This window comes from Choloepus didactylus, chromosome 14 (genome assembly GCF_015220235.1).
Source record: "Choloepus didactylus isolate mChoDid1 chromosome 14, mChoDid1.pri, whole genome shotgun sequence".
Classification (NCBI taxonomy): Eukaryota; Metazoa; Chordata; class Mammalia; order Pilosa; family Megalonychidae; genus Choloepus; species Choloepus didactylus.
In genome coordinates, this window is record NC_051320.1 from 68,783,060 (window position 1) to 68,806,042 (window position 22,983).

The 22,983-nt window shown below is 36.4% G+C and overlaps 1 protein-coding gene across 8 annotated transcripts in view; it reads right to left on the reverse strand.

Annotated features, from left to right (window-relative positions):
* Window positions 1-22,983, reverse strand: part of CSMD3 (CUB and Sushi multiple domains 3) — a 1,408,207-nt gene that overhangs the window by 359,954 nt on the left and 1,025,270 nt on the right. For all 8 annotated transcript variants that reach the window (XM_037802758.1, XM_037802757.1, XM_037802756.1 and 5 more), the window contains one exon: window positions 2,331-2,500. In XM_037802758.1, the coding sequence (XP_037658686.1) occupies window positions 2,331-2,500 (170 nt within the window). The remainder of the gene's footprint in view (window positions 1-2,330; window positions 2,501-22,983) is intronic.

Below are 22,983 nucleotides of genomic sequence, written 5' to 3' on the forward strand. Positions count from 1 at the left end.
ACTATCTGTGCACAGGATTAATGCAAGGAATGAAGTGATATTTAAGCACAGTATACCTTAAACTGGAGGAGAGACTATGAAGAGAACAGATTTGGCATGTAAAAGCCCAACAGCTGGCTGAAATTATTTTAAAGTAATAATTCAGAAAGAATCCAAGGCAAGATTATCAGTGGGAGAAGGGTATTGGTGTGTTTATACAGTAATATTTTGTAATACTTAGTATACAATCTTTTCAAGTTTGGGGAACATTCATTTTTTCTAGGAAAATTTTAAAACCTGAAACATTGTTGGGAATATAAATTTTCATCTTTTTATTTGTTCAAGAGAAATCAGGATTTAAGGAAATCCACTAAAGAATTTCTAAGAATTTCTTCCTGCCTTCCTCTCTTGCCACTATATTCCCTCATGTTGGCACTTCCTACTGAAGGTTTGACCTTCCACAATGTAGCACCTATCTCAAACTCATCCACTCTTTCTCCAAATAAGTAAGGCATTAGAAACACATTTCACACTAAAATGTGATTGAATGACACCCAGCACCCTTTTTAGGGCTATTTTATTTTTGAAAGGATCACCTGTTACCTCAATGAGTTTCCCAAATAGTAAACACCATTTAATATAGAAAAGTAATAGGCAAATTTAAGGCAGCACAGAGAGGGAAGAGAGATTTTCATGAAGGGGAATGATAGGCAATAGGAAGCACTTCCTTAACTTTCAACTCACAAATACAAGTTTTTTTTGTTGCTTGTGTGATGTTGATTAGTGACTAGATTAACACATCTGATCTCTTCATTGTACCTTATTTTTTTCCAAATCTCACCTGAAAAAAGTAAGCACTGTCTTAATTCTTAAGTATAAGCATCCTATTAATATAAATGCTGACTATAATCTAGCAAATATAACTTATTTTAAGAGAGAAATCCAGTAGAATTAACTGAATGTGAACAAGTTTTTATAAAGTGAATTTTTAACGCCTACTCTGGAAAAGTACAGAAAACAGGAATGTATACATACTGTGAATTATTATTAAAATTGTATACGTGTAGACATATTGCAAAAAATCTTTCCCAAAATTTGTACAAATATTACAAAGCATAAAGAATTGTTTGTGCTAGTGAACCATCAACTATTATTAAAAAGTATCATTTTTAAAAGAAGAAAATAGCAAACAATCTTAAAATTGCTACTTAAACAAGAATTCCCCACATCTGACAATCTGAGATATCTTTTCTTCCCCCCCAAGATTTGTGAAAACAGAATTACATTGAATTTCTTATTCAGCTTAAGAAAACCTTGATAATTAGGAAAAATTTATGTAATCATTTTGAAAATACAAAAATATTTCATATTTTATATACACCAACCAGTTACATTATAAAATATGAATCAGCCACTATGGAAATATTTGTCTAAATTATATCTTCTTAAAACTGTAGGATATTTGATTATTTGAAATACATGAGCAACATGAAATTCTAAATATGAATATTCTAGAATATTTGAAAGATTTGAATTTAATTCCCTGAATCTAATTTTTGCATTTGAATTAATGGAGGCAAATTTATGCATGTTGTAATTTGTTCTTGTTTTCTTAGAACTGTATAACATTGGGTTCTACCCAAATTAATAAATACATGTACCCACACAAAGTCCAAATGATTCTTTATTTCCATATTGTCCACAAATCATCTATTGTAAAGTACTATCTTGAGACAGACATTTTTGCAAAAAATTTTTCTCAGAAAAATTATTTTTTAAATCTTTCTTAAGGCCAGATTTTTAAAATAAATCAATAAATGATTTACTAAATATTTATTATCAATGGCATTTTTTTCTTTAACAATTGAAAGACATGAGTAATCAGGTTTATATATTCATGAAATAGGAATCGAATTCTATTCATAACTGCGAAGAATTCTTCATATATCATGAGACAAAGAAGTCACCTAATAGACCCCAAAATGAAACAAATATTCATTATATTTCTCAAAGAAATTACAATTCATGTGTTAATGTTTTACATATAATATTTATTGAATGTAATATATTTGAAATTAAAGTTTTCTTATTCTGATATCATTGAAATATTTAAATTTATGTATTACAAAATAAAAATTTACCTTTTCTTATTAGAAGTAAACATCGTTTGAAAATAAGACATACTATTTCAATAAAATAACAGGAAAATGAGAATTAATGGCATAGTTTGAATGTACAAAGGGCAGAATCAGCTTATAGTTGATTATACATACATATGCATATATGTATGTAATAATGTATATTTAATGACTAAAAATGATCAAAATGCAAGTATGTCTAAATTCACCTACCTTAAGAACATCTCCTTGTGCTAAGTGAAATGTTCTGGCTGAAATATTGATTCCCTTTCCTGCTTGAACCTGAATACTATAAATGCATTCATGGTTGTTTTCATAGTTGAGTGGATAATTTGGAGAGAGCAAAATTCCTTCATTATTTGTTGCAGATGCACCACATTCAGCTGCAGGTAAAACAGAATATTGAAGTACAGTTTAATAGAAAGCATTATAATTTTCAAATAATGTAATGTATGGTAGTGTAAATGCATTGAATTTTACCTAGAGTCTTAACAGGAAAATTTTGTACAGAATGGTTGTGTGTTGTAGATGACTTATCCCCTCCTCAATTAACATTTGAGACTACTGCCCATGGACTGGACACTTGAATAAATGAAAATATATAAGAGTTTCTATATATTTTTTTTTCCTGGGTGAAAGGATAGAATGGAAAGGATAAAGAATAAAAGATTTTCAGACAGTATTTAAAATTTATAGCTCTCTGATAAAATTTAATACTTTTAAATTTATAATTGAATTATTTTAATGTGTAAAAAAGGCAGAGAGATCAATTTCGTTTTAAAATGATTTTAACTTGATCATTTTATTTTTACCTTTTTGGAATTTGACCTCTTTTCTTCTCAATATTCAGTGTTTCCCTGATCCAAGGGCTTTAATAACATCATTAAAAACAAAACTATATACATTGTCTTTTAAAACTGGTAGCAGTTTATCTTATATCAGGTTTTCCCACTGACCAAATATTGTAACAAATCAGCAATCTTTGGAAATTATATCTCCTTTCCCAGTTTAAAAGATAAAATGAAGTAAGATATCACATACTCAGTTTATGGTATTGCTAACCTCCTGTATTGATTTTGCCAAATTTGAGCAAGTGTCTGACCACATTAAGGAAAACTGAGGGTTTCTCAACAAATATATTTCAAATTTAATTTAATTTATTACTTTAAAAAGCTTATAGCAATGTTGCAAGGTCAAGCAATAAATCCTTATAATTCTTAAATATATTTCTTATATTTCAGAAAATCAATGAACCTTGTTTTCTATCTTATCTAATAACTTGCTTTACTATCGTACCATTGGTGGGCAGGAAGAATTATATTTTCCAAAGGTTTAACTAAACAGAAAAGATAGCAAATCATTATTTTCCAGAAATAAGATTTTAAAAGTAATGATTCATGGGAACAGTCATAGGAAATACACAACAAGATGAAGGATAATGATTTGCTTTACCTTTTAAATCCTTAAACATTAAAAATAATGATAATAAGGCAAAAGAAAAAAGCATGAGGAAATGAAAGTGATCATGGTGGAGCACTGAGTATATCAACATAGTATAAAGTAATAATAAAAAATAATGGTGTGATGCTAATGAGCAACCAGTCACATGAAGAAGTATCATGCCATAGAGGGTTCATTCAAGTTCTTTTTAAAGTTTAGGGGGAAAAAAACCTCACAGACTCCCAATATTGATTAAAATATTTTTATTTTAATGTACAAGTTCAAATAGAAAAAAAATGTCTGTATGCTTCTAACTGTATATACAATTTATCATACCAAAAATGTTTACAAATATAGGAACAAAACCACATTAAAAAATAAAATTTAAAACAGAAATTTAAAAGAAAATGTAACTTAAGCTTTTCTTTTCCTGAAATTAAATCACAGTCGCGATGCTGGAGTAAAGGCTTTTGGAGTTAGCTACACCTGTAATTACACTACGGTGTGTGATGACTCAATACTAGCCTATCCCTTTCTGAACTGATTAGAAGTTTTCATCTGTAAAGTACAACATGATGTTATGTGTTCATCTTTCACTTAATGGGAAAGAATTATTATCATTTTAAAACTGCCTGCTTTCTCACTAGATTATTAGAAATTACATATGTTTGTGAAGACATGAAGACAAATGTTATCTGGATCATAGAGATGATCCAGATGCATATATATTTATGAATTAGATGATTTAATAGGAAACATAAACAGTTTTAAATTATTTTACAGAATCAAGGGGTCCACAGAATACGTTCTTGGATCCCAGCTTGCAAAACATTGATGTTCTGATTAAGGGCTTAGGCTCCAGAATTTAGGGTCCCAGGTTTAAGTTAAGTTCTATTTCTCCCTAGTTGTATGGTTTGCAGAAATTATTTATTCTAAGCCTAAATATTGTTACCACAAAAGAAATAATAATGCTTTCCTCAAAGGGATGCTTTGTGTGTGTGTGTCTGTGTGTGTGTGTGTGTGTGTGTGTGTGTGTGTGTGTGTGTGTGTGTGTATGTGAGACAGACTTGATAATACATGTAGACCGTTTAGAAAAGTACTTGGTACACAGCAAGGGCTTGATAAATTAAAGCTATCATTATGCATATTTTAAAGATAAATACACATGGTGACATCAAGTTAAAAATACAGAAAAAAAAGTTTAGATGTTTATCTTACTGTGTCCCCAGTGTGAAGAAACCTTCTAGAAAGACATTCATCTGTAAAAATCCAGAAGGCTCTTCTAATTGTGTAGAATTATGCATGATATTAAAAACTGTTTTAACAATTTGTATAGCTTCACGTGATAAATTGCTTCAACTACTTTTTAAAATATATTAATAATTTCTTAAGTTATCAGTATTTTAATAGGTAGTAAATGCCTTCTATCATAACCATTATTGGGTTTTGCTATATAATTTAAATGACATTGTTTGCCTTTTATATTAAAAACAACCCACCTTTGACATATTTTACCATTTCAATTGTTAAATGGTCAAAAATGATTATCAACTTACATAAATAAGATAAGGACTTAAACCAAAATAGAAGAATTATAAAAGAAAATCTGGATTACAAGAGCACCTTTCTCAATTAATTCGGACCAACTACATAATTTGCGGGACATGGTTCAGAATGAAAATACACTGTTCCTTATTCAAAACGTATTAAGAATTTCAAGAGAGTGCCAGCAGAGCATTAAACCAAGCACGGTGCCCTTCTGAGTGGGGGACTCGGTGCGACTGCACGGATTTCCCCCATGAACTCAGCCCTGCATTTATTCCACACAACATTGCAAGGTAAAACTTGTTTTCCCCACTGTTATAGAACACCAAAGAGTGTTTTCTTACTAAAATCAATCTGTCTCAGTGCTCAGATTTACCCTCTTCCTTATCATTTTCCATGGTGTTAAAAGGATGAACTTATAATTTCTTTTTCAGGCAAAAAGAGTTATTTTAGTGCAAAAGGAGACACTATTAATGATTATCCCAGACAATAGCTGTAAACTGAGACTATCCTCAGCAAATGGTACATAAGGTCACTTTTTCCTTTTACTTTAACTGCTGCCTACACTATTCAAGGACTTTCTCTTAAAAATTAAAATAATTATCACTTGTGGAATGGAGTGTGTCCCGGGGGTCAGAACACAACCTACCTATAATTTATAAATCTATATTAGGGTATACACAATTATTAATATCCAGGATGATTATCTCAAATCAAAGCAAGTTCTTTTATTAAATTTTATTAAAAAATAAAATTTAAAAGAAAATGTAACTTAAGCTTTTCTTTTCCTGAAATTAAATCACAGTGGCAATGCTGGAGTGAAGGCTTTTGGAGTTAGCTACACCTGTAATTACACTATGGTGTGTGATGACTCAATACTGTACAGAATGTTCTACATATTTATATAGGAAAATGTATAAAGTTATCATTTTCATTAAGAGTTGTAATAAAATTTTCTACTAACAGAAAATTAAAGAAGAACTTCTTTTAATCATGATACCAAATTCTGGACACTAGCTAATTAATAAAGATTTTATTTTATATGGGATGTCATCTTTAATTTTATCTTTGAATTTAAAATACACCAAATAATGACTTCAAGTATCCAAAGTAGGACTAATATTTGTCCTGTACAAGCACCCTTTTAATACTTTAGCTACAGCAGTCTTGCTTGCCAACTGGATTTTAACAGGGTTTAATGTTGAAATGAACAACAAAATTTGCACAGTTTGACCATATGCCCAAGTCAAATAATGAACATGTTTCTATCCCTGCTCTCTAATAAGTGACACAATGATCTTTTCTAAATGCAGATCTGATCTTGAGACTTTCTGCTTAAAATATACTCACAATCAGCAAGTCAACATTTACAAAATGTCATACAAGGCCATTTGTAAAATAACCCCACACTGCCTTTCCAGTTATTACCCACCATTCTCTCCCATGGACCTTGCAATTCAGCCATCTCAAGCTACTGACCCTTTGCTACATTCTCACACTCTGAGCCTTTCTACACACAGTTTTCTGCAAGACAGCATCACCTCTGGTCCAAAGAGATGTGATTTCAGGGGACAAATAAAGAAACTGAATTAACATGGAATTATAGTGTTATGGTTCTTTCCAGTGTCAACTGGCTGTGATGGAGTATGAAATAAATAAAATACTGTCATGTTGAAGAATTAGGATAATTCTCACAGATAACAGTCATGGCTGCATGTTTGTGAGTATCCAGCAGAGATAGTCACAACATTTTCATTGTAAAATTTCATCATATATGTATTAGTGAGGGTTCTCTAGGGAAACAGAATCAATGAGAGGTGCTTCTGATTATCAGATTGTAAAAGTGACTCACGCAACTGTGGGTATGCATGAGTCCAAATTCTGTAGAGCTGTCAACAAACTGTCAACTCCAAGGAAGATGTTAGATGAACTCCTCAGGAAATGAACCAGCAACTTCGATGAACTCCTCAGGAAATGAACTGGGATCTTCGATGAATGTGTTTGATGAACTCCTCAGGAAACGAACCAGCAACTTCGACAAACTCCTCAGGAAATGCTTCACTGGGCAGCCGAAGAAGAAGTGAAGGTCCTCTATTTGTCTTGCTTATAAGTCTTCAACTGATTAATTGGATCAAATCCAGCTAATTGCATTCTCTCATTGTGGAAGGCAGGCCCTTTGGTGAGTCATCAGTCACAGCTGCAGTCAATTGACTGATGATTTAATAAACCAGTCTGTTGGTTTATTAACCAGCCTCAAACATCCTCACAGCAATTGTTAGTCCAGTGTTTGCCTGACCAGACAGCTGGGTCACCTGGCCAAGTTGACACATGAACCTAACCATCACAGTCCACCCCTTGTCAACTTGGCAGTTATACACATCACCTAAAATCGTATCTTCAAAATGAACATTACAGCTTATGCCATATGATACGGGGATAAAACAGAGAAGAAAGCAAAGATATTTGCTTTACAGACAAATACAAACATAATCATAACAAAACAAGTAGGAAATATTCATGTCATCATAGTCCTCGTTTCTGTAACAGGTCACGTGGCCATAGTTCACATTTATCACGACCTTCTTCCACTACCCATTCCACGTTTCCTTTACCCTCAGCAAGCACTTCAGCTGGCCATGGTTCTTTGCCTGGTGGGGTGACCCAAACCTTCATTCCTGGAGTTTCTTGGCCATTGGTAGTCCTGCCTGGATTGGGTTGTTGCAGTTTTCCACTGACTTTAATCACAGGGCATGGTAGTACTAAGAGACGCCCTAGGGGATCTACTGTATTCCAGGAAAACTCTTCTTTACTTCCATTGTGTAGTTGCAGTGCTATTTCCCCTTGATAGTCAGGATCAATCACCCCAGCCAGTACAGTAATCCCCTTCCTTGCCTGTTGATTCAGAGGCATAAGAAGCCCAAAGTGGCCAGGTGGCAGTCTTAACTTCCAGTTCAATGGGATTATTGTTGTGTTTCCTGGTGGAAGCACTCCTCCTTTTGGAACCAAGACCTATAGACCAGCAGAGCTTAAGCTTGCAGGGACACGAAGCAAAAATTTACCTAGTGGATCACTAGGAGTGATAGTGAGTGGTGTCACTCCTGTTTCCACACCTTGATTCCTGGACCCATGAATCCTGGCTATGGGAGAAACAGCACCATAGAGTGGACGCTGATTCAGAGCATACACAGCCTCCTGGAGAACACTGCCCCAACCCTGCAAGGTATTGCCATCTAGTTGGCACCATAATTGAGTCTTCAACAGGCCATTCCACTGTTCTATCAACCCAGCTGCCTCTGGATGATGGGGAACATAGTAAGACCACAGAATTCCATGAGTATGTGCCCATTCCCTCACTTCATTTGCTGTAAAGTGGGTTCCTTGGTCCGAAGCAATGCTTTGTGGAATACCGTGATGGTGGATAAGGCATTCTGTAAGTCCACAGATCGTAGTTTTGGCAGAAGCATGTGGTGCAGGGAAGGCAAACCCATATCCAGAGTAGGTGTTTATTCCAGTAAGAACAAATCGCTGCCCTTTCCATGATGGAAGTGGTCCAATGTAATCAACCTGCCACCAGGTAGCAAGCTGATCACCCCGAGGAATGGTGCCATATCAGGGACTGAGTGTGAGTCTCTGCTGCTGGCAGATTGGACACTCAGCAGTGGCTGTGGCCAGGTCAGCCTTGGTGAGTGGAAGTCCATGTTGCTGAGCCCATGCATAATCTCCATCCCTACCACCATGACCACTTTGTTCATGAGCCCATTGGGCAATGACAGGAGTAGCTGGGGAAAGAGGCTGATTTGTATCCACCAAATGGGTCATTTTATCCACTTGGTTATTAAAACCTTCTTCTGCTGAAGTCACCCTCTGGTGAGCATTCATATGGGACACAAATATCCTCATGTTTTTTGCCCACTAAGAAAGGCCTATCCACATACCACTTCCCCAGACTTCTTTGTCACCAATCTTCCAATCATGTTCCTTCCAAGTCCCTGACCATCCAGCCAAACCATTAGCAACAGCCCAGGAATCCATCTTCAGATGCACCTCTGGCCAGTTCTCCTTCCAAGCAAAGTGAACAACCAGGTGTACTGCTCGAAGTTTAGCCCACTGGGAGGATTCACCCTCACCACTGTCCTTCAGGGCCATCCCAGAAAGGGGCTGCAGTGCTGCAGCTGTCCACTTTTGGGTGGTGCCTGCATATCGTGCAGAACCATCTGTAAACAAGGCCCAAGTCTTCTCTTCCTCAGTCAGCTGACTGTAAGGAACTCCCCAAGATGCCATAGCTGTCGGCTGGGAAAGAGAAGGTAAGGTGGAAGAAGTGGGGGCCATGGGCATTTGGGCCACTTCCTCACGTAACTTACTTGTACCTTCAGGACCTGCTCGAGCTCTATCTTGTATATACCATTTCCATTTTATGATGGAGTGCTGCTGTGCATGCCCAACTTTATGGCTTGGTGGGTCAGACAACACCCAGCTCATGATAGGTAACTCAGGTCTCATGGTAACTTGGTGGCCCATTGTTAAGCTTTCTGTCTCTACTAAGGCCCAGTAGCAGGCCAACAGCTGTTTCTCAAATGGAGAGTAGTTATCTGCAGAGGATGGTAAAGCTTTACTCCAAAATCCTAAGGGCCAGCATTGTGATTCTCCTATAGGAGCCTGCCAAAGGCTCCAAACAGCATCTCTATTTGCCACTGACACTTCCAGCACCATTGGATCAGCTGGATCATATGGTCCAAGTGGCAGAGCAGCTTGCACAGCAGCTTGGACCTGTCGCAGAGCCTCATCTTGTTCCAGTCCCCACTCAAAACTAGAAGCTTTTCTAGTCACTCAGTAAATGGGCCGGAGTAGCACACCTAAATGAGGAATATGTTGTCTCCAAAACCCAAAGAGGCCAACTAAGCATTGTGCCTCTTTTTTGGTTGTAGGAGGGGCCAGATGCAGCAGCTTATCCTTCACCTTAGAAGGAATATCTCGACAGGCCCCACACCACTGGACACCTAGAAATTTTACTGAGGTGGAAGGCCCCTGTATTTTTGTTGGATTTATCTCCCATCCTCTGCCACACAAATACCTTACCAACAAATCTAGAGTAGTTGCTACTTCTTGCTCACTAGGTCCAATCAACATGATATCATCAATATAATGGACCAGTGTGATGTCTTGCGGGAGGGAGAAATGATCAAGATCCCTGCGGACAATATTATGACATAGGGCTGGACAGTTGATATAACCCTGAGGTAGCACAGTGAATGTAAACTGCTGGTCTTGCCAGCTGAATGCGAACTGTTTGTGGTGGTCCTTGCTGACAGCAATTCAGAAAAAAGCATTTGCCAGATCAATAGCTGCATATCAGGTACCAGGGGATGTGTTGATTTGCTCAAGCAATGATACCACATCTGGAACAGCAGCTGCAATTGGAGTCACCACCTGGTTAAGCTTACGATAATCCACAGTCATCCTCCAAGACCCATCTGTTTTCTGCACAGGCCAAATAGGAGAGTTGAATGGGGATGTGGTGGGAATCACCACCCCTGCATCCTTCAAGTCCTTAAGAGTGCCATTAATCTCTGCAATCCCTCCAGGAATCCGGTATTGCTTCTGGTTCACTATTTTGCTAGGCAGGGGCAGTTCTAGTGGCTTCCACTTGGCCTTTCCCACCATAATAGCCATCACTCCAGGAGTCAGGGAACCAATGTGAGGATTCTGCCAGTTGCTGAGTATGTCTATTCCAATTATGCATTCCGACACTGGGGAAATAACCACAGAATGGGTCCGGGGACCCACTAGACCCACTGTGAGACAGACCTGAGCTAAAACTCCATCAATCACCTGACCTCCATAAGCCCCAACTCTGACTGGTGGACCAGAGGTGACGTTTTGGGTCTCCGGGAATTAACGTCACTTCTGAACCAGTGTCTAATAATCCACAAAATATCTGATCATTTCCTTTTCCCCAATGCACAGTCACCCTGGTAAAAGGCTGTATGTCCCCCTGGGGAAGGCTCGGAGGAAGATTAAGAGTATAAATTTTTGGCAGTGTAACAGGGTCCTTCCCCAAGGGTACCTGTCCTTCCTTTCATTCAAGGGGCTCTGGATCTGTAAACTGTCTCAAGTGTGGGAAGTGATTAAGGGGCCGTGACTCTCTGTTTTTGTAATTCAAGGCAGGTTTTTGTTCACGTGACCTAGAATTCTTCTGCCAATATAGTTCAAACAAGAATTTAGTCGATTGCCCATCTATTTTACTACTTGGTACTCCATGATCCACTAGCCAACACCATAAGTCTCTGAGAGTCATATTATTTTGATTGCTGCTTTAAGCCTATTTTCCATTATGGTAGCCATGCCCACCTTGTCTGTGGAAATTAACTGCAGCCACTTGGCTTCTACCGACTCCGGACCTAATTATCCCTATTGTGTTTAAGGATTCCAGCTCAGTAACAGCAGTTCCTACAGTAATATCTGACCTACAAAGAAGGGCGACTACAGAGCTCTTCAGGGATGATGGAGCTAGTCTCACAAATTTATTCCTTACAGTCCTGTTAAAAATGTGTCCTCTGGACATTCCAGGGCTGTGTGAGCAGGTCTTCCATGATAAATCCACTGTAACATTCCAATCTCTCTAAGCCTTTGAATCTCTTCCTCCACATTGTACCAGGGCAGTTCTGGCATTTCAACCTCTGGTAATGCTGGTCACCTTTTGATCCATGTTTCAACCAGCCACCCAAACAAACTGTTAACACCCTTTCTAACCCCTTGAGCTACAACACTGAATGCAGAGTCTCTGCTTAGTGGGCCCATATCAGTAAATTCAGCCTGATTCAACCTTATATTCCTTCCACCATTATCCCACACTCTTAATATCCATTCCCACACATATTCCCCTGGTTTCTGTCTGTATAAGTTGGAAAACTCATACAGTTCCTTTGGAGTATAGTGTACCTCTTTATGGGTCACACTTTGTATCTCACCCTTTGGGGCTTGTTGGGACTTGAGCCTAGTTATAGGTCTTGAAGCAAAAACTGGTGTTGGGGGTGGGTCATGAAGAGTTAGAATTATCTCTCAAGCCATTTACCTCAGGACATTCCGTTGCATTTTCATCTCTTAAAACAGGATTAATCTCTCCAGACAAAGGAGTGAGGGCTGCCTCCTCAGGGGAGGTGATTACAGGATTAGCAGGCACTGAAGGGTTAATCTCCTTAGGTGGGGGTTGGGTGGAAGGCTCCTTAGGGCAGACTGGAGATGGGGAAGCTGTTTCCTCAGGATAGCCCTCTACAGGTAAAACTAACAATGACCCAGCAGAAACCAGGGTTCCAATGTCCTCACTGCCATTATTATCAATCCATATGTCCCCATCCCAAGTTTCCGGATCCCATTCTTTTCCAATCAATGCCTTTACTTTAACAGCAGACACCTTGAGAGGTTGAGATTTTAGTTTACGTTGTAAATTTGCTACTCGCACAATGAGAGACTGTGTCTGTTTTTCAGAAACTTCCAGTCTGCGCGCACAGGAAGGAAATAAGATTTCTGGGGTCCAGGGGGTGGAATGTGCCGGTTTGAATGTATTATGTCCCCCAGAAAAAGCCATATTCTTTGATGCAATCTTGTGGGACAGACATAATAGTGAGGATTAAGTTGGAATGTTTGGATTAGGTTGTTTGCATGAGATGTGCCCCACCCAACTGTAGATGATAACTGATGGGATATTTCCATGGAGGCGTGGCCCCACCCATTCAGGGTGGGCCTTGATCAGTGGAGCCATATAAATGAGCTGACTCAAAGAGAAGGAACTCAGTGCAGCTGTGAGTGACATTTTGAAGGGGAGCAAGCTTGCTAGAGAGGAACGTCCTGGGAGAAAGCCATTTTGAAACCAGAACTTTGGAGCAGATGCCAGCCATGTGCCTTCCCAGCTAACAGGTTTTCTGGATGCCATTTGCCATCCTCCAGTGAAGGTACCTGATTACTGATGTGTTACCTTGGACACTTTATGGCCTTAAGACTGTAACTGTGTAGCCAAATAAACCCCCTTATTATAAAAGCCAGTTCATCTCTGGTGTTTTGCATTTTGCAGCATTAGCAAACTAGAACAATATATGACACAAATATCATGGCAAGTTTTCACAAAGCATACTTAAATTTGAGAAGATAAAAGTATTTGGAAATTTTAATTGAATATTTTCTAAGGTATGTTAAAATTAATTGAGAAGAGGAACTAGCAGTAGAACAGCTAACCCCAAGAGAGGAAAAAGATAGTTAGTTGATCCTAGTTAAGGTTATATTTGATCCTATAAAAGAACACCCTGGAAATAGGGACTGTAGGAAATAAGAGTTGGAGTAAAGGAAGTTCTAGAAATTCAAGTGGCAAAGGTAAGTTGAAAAACAGGCATCACCTCCAGGCCATAGTGACATTTGTGGACAGTAAGCAGATGTCATTGAACAAACACAAATCTGAGACTCACTAGATTAGGGCAATGCAAGGATATTAGGCAGATTCTGTGAGGAATGGCACAAATGATATAATGTATACATGTGGCAAATTTGTCACTATAAAAATGAACTTATACAGTCATTCTAAAGTAATTTATTTATCAGGGTGCTTTTGCTGAGGATGTATCCTAAGATATTTGAAGTGGCTGGAGTCAGATAATACATTGTTATTATTTGGTCAAACAAATCTGTGTATTCACTTAACAGACATGTATTAAGCTCTTATAATGTTCTGAGCATGGAAGGCACAGTGTTGAAACCCTCATAGAATTTAGTTTCCAGCATAAAAGACAGATGTTTACCATATAATCATTCAAAATAAGTAGTATGTGAAAGCAAATTATTTAGAGACCTGATCTATTCTGGGTGGCTAGGAAAGTCTTCCCTGAAGGAGTAAAATTTGAAAATGGATGAGAGAATTTAGGGTGATGGAAGAAGGCAGGTGGAGAAGAAGAATATCCAAAACAGAATGAATATTTGCAAAAACTTTATGGGAAGGAACATGAAGGTTCAGGTGACTGAAAGACCCAGTATGGGAAAGGCTTTTGTTTTGGTGCAAGGTTGAACAAGAAGTAAGTCTCTCAGAACGGGGGTTTCTTTTATTGTTTATCTGGTATGGTACAAAAAAAAATGTCTTTCTTGGTTGTGCGTGAAAGGAAATGTCACTAGACATGGATTGCTTGTTATTTTTGTAATGGGAGAGACATTTGTTTTTAAGGTTTGGAAAGATGGTTGCAAAAGATGAATGAATAAGGGAGAAGACTGAGGTACTTTCATGAGCTGTGTTTTTGGGTTTTTTTATTTTTGGGATTTTGGATCACAAAATTTTTGCTTTATGCTTCAGGTATTGCACTACTATCTGAAAGTGAGATAAACATACGTCTTCCTAACCCTACATAAACCCAACACCTTGTTTCCTTCTTTTTTGGTTTACACTACACTTTTATGTTTAAGATAACTGATGTCACTAACTAATACAGCTGGAGTTTGATCATATGGATTTCCTACAAAATAGACAATGCTAAGCTATTAACAGCTCTTAATGTCTCCTCTCTCAGATTTGACCTAGGGGTCATCTTTAAGTCATTTGACTTAGCGTGCCATACGTTTAGTTTTGAAAACTTTCTAAGTGTTTTGAAAAATCCAAGTCAAATTTATTTTAACTGCTTTCACAAAGCACCATTTTGAAAAAATAAACTGCAGTGTCATTGGGATTTCATAAAATATATGAAAATATTATGTAATTTACCAAAGTCTTAGGGAAATAATTTTGGAGGATGAGACTTCAGGGCAATTTATAACATTTATACATATGTTCTTATTCTTAGAGAAAATATAATATACATGTATATATTTTGTGCAATCTCCATTCTACATGCTGTAAATTATGAAGCCTTTCTTTCATGAAAAAATATCCTACAAAATAATTTTTATTTAAACATACAGGTTAACAAGTCTGTTCTAGTTATCAATATGAAACTCTTAGCTGAATATGAAAATAATATGTTGATAAAAGTGGCCTTAGTTGGATTGGAGCAGGAGAGATATGTGTACAGGAATCTGGTGATAAGAGTCGCTGCTAAAGTGAGGAAATCGGTAGAGCAGGATAACTACTGAATTTCAAAAAAGTAATTTTTTTCTTACTTACTAAAAACAGGCCAGCCCATGCATCATTAATAGCCATTACTGGGGTAAGAAAATCTGGCAGCATCAATTGTTTGCATATAGTCACATATTTTCAGATAAAGTGGTAAAATGCTTTTCAGTAATTTTGCTGGGAAATTTGAAAAATGTCTATGATCAGGAAAATTTGCAGCTATTTTTAAGAATTTGCTTGCAATTGAATCTCTTCTTTTCTGATACCCCAAGAATACTGCAGTTTATTTTTTTAAAATGGTGCTTTGTAAAAGCAGTTAAAATAAATTTGGTTTGGATTTTTCAAAAACACTTAGAAAGTTTTCAAACCTAAGCATATGGTATGCTAAGTCAAATAAGGTGGAGCATTAAGCAGAAATATATTTTCCATCTGTTTAATTATTATCAGAGAAAAAATAATATAATAAGTGATTGTGGTCATATAGTAAGGTGTGAGGGCCACTCAAACTGTTGAATAAAAATAAACCCTTTCTTTTTGTTATATATGTATGAATTTACTTATTTTAGTTGAATTTGTTTTCAGTTTTTATCATCTAATTGTGTCTATTATGTTCCAAATATTATTTCTACTGCATTTCACCAAAAGAAGATACCATTGCTTGTCAGATACATCATTATTTTTTTTGTCTTTAAGAAAGCAAAAATGCTGCCAATAAACTATGATAGCCATTGATTGCAAGACACATTCCAGTTCAGAGATGTTAAAATGTTGGTTACTTTTTAAGGGTGTCTAAGTTGTGAAATGCAGTAAAACATTAATAAGATTGAAATTTTTAGGAATACTTCTAATATGCCTTCAAGACTTGGTAGTGTTAATAGCACATTTTTCTTCAGAAAATTTTAGTCAAATGTAATCCTTCTTTCTCAGATAGGTACTTGAATAATGATTGGAATCTCAGAGGGGATGGAAATTAGAAGGTATGTAGGTATATTAATTTCTTTATATTACTACTGAAAATAAGAATCCATTAGTATTACTTTCATAAAGTCTGATTTTTCCTTTCCTTTGTTCATAGACAAAAGTGGCTCTTAACTGGCTTTCTCCTTCCAGCTTCTCCAAATATAATGCATGTATGTATGCAAGTGCAAACTAGTGCTTATTAAAGTTATATACAAATTATGAAATTAAATTAAAAAATTGGGAGAATTTAATTTCAGATTTCTTATTTTCCATATGAAATAAATTATCCCTCCTTTTCTAAACTTGTAAACATTTTTACAGAAAAGCCAGAGAAAGACTCCTTGAGAAGGGTGGGTGGAATTCTGATGAACCCAAAACCTCCCAACAAAGAAAAGTGCAGACCAGATGGATTCAGGTTGAATTCTACCAGATATTTAAAGAACATTTAACAGCTACTTCTCAAGGCCCACCAAAAAACTGGAAGAGGAGGGATTAATGAAGCCATCATTACCCTCATACCAAAGTCAGATAAAGATAGCGTAAGAAAAGAAAATTAGAGACCAGTAACCCATATGAATATAGATGGGTTGGACTTTGAAGGATGGGTGGAATTCTGATGAACTCAGAAGGGAAAGGGAAGATAGGGAGAAAGAAAATTCCATGTGTGTATATTATTAATTATTCTGATATTGAGAAAGAAAGGGAAAGTAGGAGCAGCTTTTAATTTTACTCAGTTCAATAGATATTTTTATATATCGTCCCAACTTCATAACAGCCTTGTCACCATGAAATGTGCTCTCTGTAATGAGTGGATTAAATAAATAAAATTGAAATGAATCTTAAATGATAGGTCTCAGAGAGGTCCAAAACAGGTTTCCTATTCAGAGATTGACATATAGGATCTTTTTTTTTAAAATAGTTTCCAGTTATGCATAAGACTAATACAATTCTCTACTGGGGCAGGGGAAGAAGTAGAGATAGGAGACAGATAGTCTTTGTGCATTTCCTCCTCAGTTTCCATTATTAGTGTAAGCACTGTCTTCTAAGATTTTTTTTATGGGAGGGTAAGAAAACAAATAAGTCACACATATTTTCTTAAATATGAGGGTGATTTTTAATACCTAATTTAAATGATCTGAATCTTACACAATCACATTCTTTAAAGCACATAAAAGAATACATTTAAAGAGAGATGTTTACATTATAATGAATGCTTTAGAAATATGTTAGCTACATTAAGCTGCTGGTCAAAAAACACAGATTTTACACCCATAGACATAGAATATAGGTTACCAGGATATAAAATGAAGTTAAAGAATGGGGAGCAAGTGCTTATTATGTACAGAATGTTTAACTAGGTTGAACCTAAACATTTGGAAATGGACAGACGTGACAGTAGCACTTTATTGTGAGAATAATTAACAGTACTGAATGGTGTGTGAATGTGGTGGAGAGGGGAAGTTTAGAGTCATGTATATCACCAGAAGGAAAGTTGGAGGTTAAAACATGGGCTTGTATAACACAGTGAATCTTGTGGTGGACAATGTCTATGATTAACTGTACAAACCTAAAAAAGTTCTTTTTATTCTTTCATCAACAGTAACAAATGCACCACACCCACACTATGGGTCAATCCAATGGGAGGATAAGAAGTATGAGAAGATTTGGGTTTCCTTTTTTCTTTTTATTCCTTTTCTGGAGAAATAAAAACGTTCTAAAATTGATCATGGGAATGTATGCAAACGATGTGCCTGATGACACTGTGGGCCAGTAATTGTATACTTTGGATGATTTATATGAGGTGTGAATACAACTCAATAAAGTTACATTAAAAAAAAACAAAACAAACAAACAAAAACACCGATTAAAAGTTACTTTACGGGAAATAAAATCTATGTAAAGTAAATCCAGTTATTTAAGCTGATTTCTAGCTAATGGTCAAGATTATTGATTCATATTTCATTGCATACATAAAATTTAAAATGATTTCCAGCTAAAATCATAGTAATTTATTTCCACTGAAAAACTGTAAAACCAACATTATTTAATTTTTTTTTCAAACTGTAATATGCAACTTTTCAGTTAAATAAAGAAGTTTTCTTGGGAGTGGAGTAGTGGGACAGGTGAGTCTTACTATATTTCTCTTAGTAAATATTGAAAAAGCCCAGAAGTTCTTAAGAACTATTTTCAATGCTCATCTCACATAAATATAAACAAAATTAAGGTTGGCATTTATCATTAATACTACCTAGTCTGATTTGTCTACCCTACCCTCAGTCCTAAAAAGTTTATGCCTTCAGAAGCAGAAGAATGACCTGTTTCTTCCAACTAAAGAAACATTGTGTATTAGCCTCAGAAAAAAGTTAAACCAAGATGTACTGGTCTCTTAGACTCCTTGTTCTTTGGGTAACATACACAATCTCAATTCTCTGATGTTTCCCAGAATTTCCACTTTCACTTCTGAAATAACAGTGGTCAATGAGATTTTCCCAGCTATTTATAATACAGTTTTTTATTTCACCACTTTTTCCCTTCTTACAGTAATAAAGAACAATTGAATACTATGATCTGACTAACCAATAAATAAATGGCCAAAGGCCATTTTGGTTAGTGGTCTTATCGTTCTGTAGAAATCATAAAACAGCTCTCCTCTTCCCACCCCCACTGTGATAGCTAATTTTATGTGTCAATTTGGTTAGTTATGGTGTTCAGTTGTTCGGTCAAACACCGGCCTGTTACTGGGGAGGTATTCTGTAGATAGGCTTAGCATCTACAATTAGCTCACCTTAGGTAAAGGAAGTTACACTCCATAACATGGGTGGGCTTCATCAGATCAGTTGAAGGTCTTAACAAGAACTGAGGCTTCCAGAGATCAGAAGGAATTCTGCCTCAAGACTACACCCTCCACCTCTTCCTGAGTTTCCAGCCTAAGGAATTCAGACTCAAGAATTCAACATCACACTCACCATAATTTCCAACCTCTGATCTGTCCCCAAAATCATATGAGCCATTCCTTATAACTAATCTCGTTATTCATATAAATACATATGCACATACATTGTGTTGGCTCTGTTTCTCTGGAGAACTCTAATATACCCCAGAACATCCTTAAAAACAAAACAAAACAAACAAAACAAAATCTGATGGGAAAAGCCCCTAGGTCTGATTATCACCTCTTGTTAGCCAAGCACCATATTCTGATTCCCATGTCTTAGTTGAACTCAGGAGACCAGAAGGAGTGGACATGAGGCCCTGATAGTCAGCTGAGTCTGCTGAGTCTGCAACAGTCGTCCTCTCTTTGGCCACTGTAAGAAATGTCACTATTTCAATTTGGGTAGAACCCTCATGATTCCTTCTCTACATTATCAAACTGTATTGAAATGTGCAGTGCTAAATATTCAATAACAATATTCATACAGTGTAAAGCAAATTATAACTCACTTGTGGAAAATGTGGCATTTTATATGTTTTTAAGATGTCAGAGGATTTACTATGGTCTGAAACTTTTTAAAATTAAATATATTGTGAGGAAATAAATTCAATATGGGAATAATTTTATCACTTTCAAACAACTCTTCAAAGTGGGAAATTTTAGACCAGCTTCTAAGATTTCATGGAGAACGACTGAGCAATGCTACTCATAAGACAGATAACCCTTGACTTCACGTCTATGAATATGTGAATCAGAAGCTAGATCCCCAATTCTAGAACACATACGTAAAGAGTAGGGATACCTTCTGGTTGCTTAATATCTTCCTAAGCACTCCTTATAGGAAGAATGGGGAACATACACATTCTACGGAATGTACCAAATTAATCCAAGGAAATGAGCTGTGTTGGGTTTTACCACTTTAATTTTATTAATAAGTTATCTGTTTTCCCTATATTAATAACAAAAAGGAATAGACAAAAATGACCTCAGAAGAATAGAGTAATTTTGAATGGATTCTAACCAAAAAACAAACAAACAGAAAATTTAAAATAATCCAAACAGGAATTAAGACAGCTAAGTATTGGTAGTGTCAGTCCTATGTTGTATTACAAGACAAGATCTCTAACAGACTACTGGCTTTTGAAACAACTGTGCCATTTAAACAAGATTTGAATTATTGGTACTAGTGTGACATTTGTTGCTGGCAACAACACATGTTAATCATTTTATGCTCCATTTGGATTCTAGCTAATGAAATTAAATTCAGAATGTGTCTTCTTGTGTCTATTGGACAACAAGACTGCTAAAGAATAGGCAATTTAAGTTGTCAAAATAAAATACAACAAATTCAGCTTCCACTCATGAGACTGAAATGTAAGCCACTAAAATATAGCATCCTGAATTTAAATGTTACATTTTAAACCTGTGAATGGTGTGTAGAAATTCTATATTTGGCAGACACTGTTATTTGCTGGGAGTGGAGACGAGTGAAATAAACAGATAAGATTATAAGATCAGTCACTATGTTATATGCCAAGTACTATAAAAACAAATACAAACAAGTTTGGTGGGAGCACTATGAATGGAAAACAAATTTTGCCTGTAGCAACTGAGGAAAGCCCACAGAGAAAGAGAAACTTAATTAGATCTTGCAGGCATGGAACACAAACTGCTAAAACAATTCTGCAATGACTTTGGTATTCCTTAGAAATATCTAATGTTACTATGTTTCTCATGTTCTTAAGAGACACCACCAATCAGGTGCAACAGACATATAGACACTGAATTTTTATTTTAAGAGACCTAAACCTGCCTGGATATGACTAAGGAAACTTTCCTCTTCCCTGGTCCTCAGTCCAGCAATTTCTCAGGAACAGCAGATGGGGCTAAAAATTGTTTAAAGATCTTTCACTCCATTGTGGATTTACATTCTCTTTCTTGTATTCTATTGATGTGTAACTAAGAAATCAAAAGAATTTAGCGATGTGATAGCAGTATGGGGCAACATGCCAGGAGATTATAAATGATAAGACCAGCTGGAGAGCTGCAAGTAGCCCCTCATGACTTCTCCATAGCAACACTAATGGTTCTAAAGTAGACAAGCTTTGAACAGAGATGGGGAACAGCATTCTTTTGAAAAAAATGGAGGGACAAACATATTGTGATCCTACAATGCATATTTTTAGACAGTTCCAATTATGAATATTTTTGTAAATCTAATCCCTAAAGCAAAGTTCATGTGTTTTAAATCTGGCTGAGAAGAAAATGCTCCCTATAAATATGATTTGAGCATTCTCTTAGCATATTGCTACCTAATGGTGCCTTTATTTTTCCTTTTCCCTTTATCAATACTTGCTATCCTCTCTTTTTCTTGCTATCCTCTCTTTTTCTTTCTTTGCCCGTTTTTTCCCCTGCTGTTATTAATGTGATAGAGGTTTTTGTTTTTGTTCTTCTCTGTTTGTGCACTTGTTTAAATTGGTTTATGGAATAAGTGCTCTAAAAATCAAAAATTGAAAGGAGAAAATCTTATGACAGATCATGTACAGTGATGTTTCATTTTATATAATTTTGTGTTACATGAATTTGAAATTGCTTCATAACAGAAATATTAGTAAATGCTCACTTTATGTAAACAGTCTTCGTTTATGGATATACCCCTAATTCAAAAAGTAAAAATAATAATGACATAATTTCAAAGCAGTGGACTAAACTGGATGTAAGCCATTGTTATTTCGTTGCCACATGGCAACTCCCCTTGCCCCCTTATTTTTACCTGGAAACACCTTTGGTACACTATGGTTTGCACTGCATGAGAAATACTGCAGAGTGATTGTGGTGATGATCATTCATTCATTCATCTCAAAAATATTTAATGAGTGTCAACTATGTAACACACTAGCATTATTCTTTGTGCTAGAGATTCAGCAGTGAAGGGGGAAGGAGGGGGAGAGAGAGAGGGAGAGGGAGAGAGATGAAAGATGAAAATCCCTCTTTTTATGAAGCATTCATTCTTGTGAGGGTAGTCAGACAGTAAACAAGCATAAAATAATAAGTAAATTAAACAATAGTTTAGGTGATCATAAGTGCTACGGAGAAAGCAAACGAAGGAAGTGGTATAGGATATACCTAGAATATTCATTGAGAATTCACATTTGAGCAGAGATCTGAAGTAGATAAAGGGAAATGTATGCAGATATTTGGGGAAAAGCATCCCAGGCAGAGGGAATAGTCATTACAGGCAGAAATGTGCCTGGCATACTTGGAGACATAGCAAGGAGACCAGTGCAGCTGGAGCGAAATGAGTAAGAAAGAATAGCAGCAGGTGAAGGCAAAGAGTTAAAAGAAGTGTGGTATTGCATGCAGGATCTTGTGGACTGTTTTAGTTTGCTAATGCTGATGAAATCTAATAAAACAGAAATGGGTTGGCTTTAACAATGGGGATTTATTAACTTACAAGTTTACAGTTATGAGGCCATGAAAATGTCCAACTCAAGGTGGCAGTTGATGCTTTCTCCCCCAAAGAAAGGCTGCTGCTGATAGGGGCTCTTCTGTCACATGGCAAGGCACATGGCTTGGCATCTGCTGGTCCTTCTCTCTTGGATTCCCTTGCTTTCAGCTTCTGGCTGCTTCTCTCTCAGCTTCTCTGGCTTTTCTCTCTGCCTTCTGTGTCCCTTAGCTTCTGTGGTTTTCCTCTCTGAGCTTCTGTGGCTTTTCTTTCTCAGCTTCTTTGTCTTTTATCTTCTTATGAAGGCCTCCAGTAAGAGGATTAAGACCTATCCTGAATGAGGTGGGTCAAATCTCAACTTAAGTTTGTAAGATCCTACTCATAATGGGCCCACACCCAAAAGAAAGGATTAGCTTTAAGAATAGATCTTTTCTGGCATACATACAGCTTCAAACCATCACAT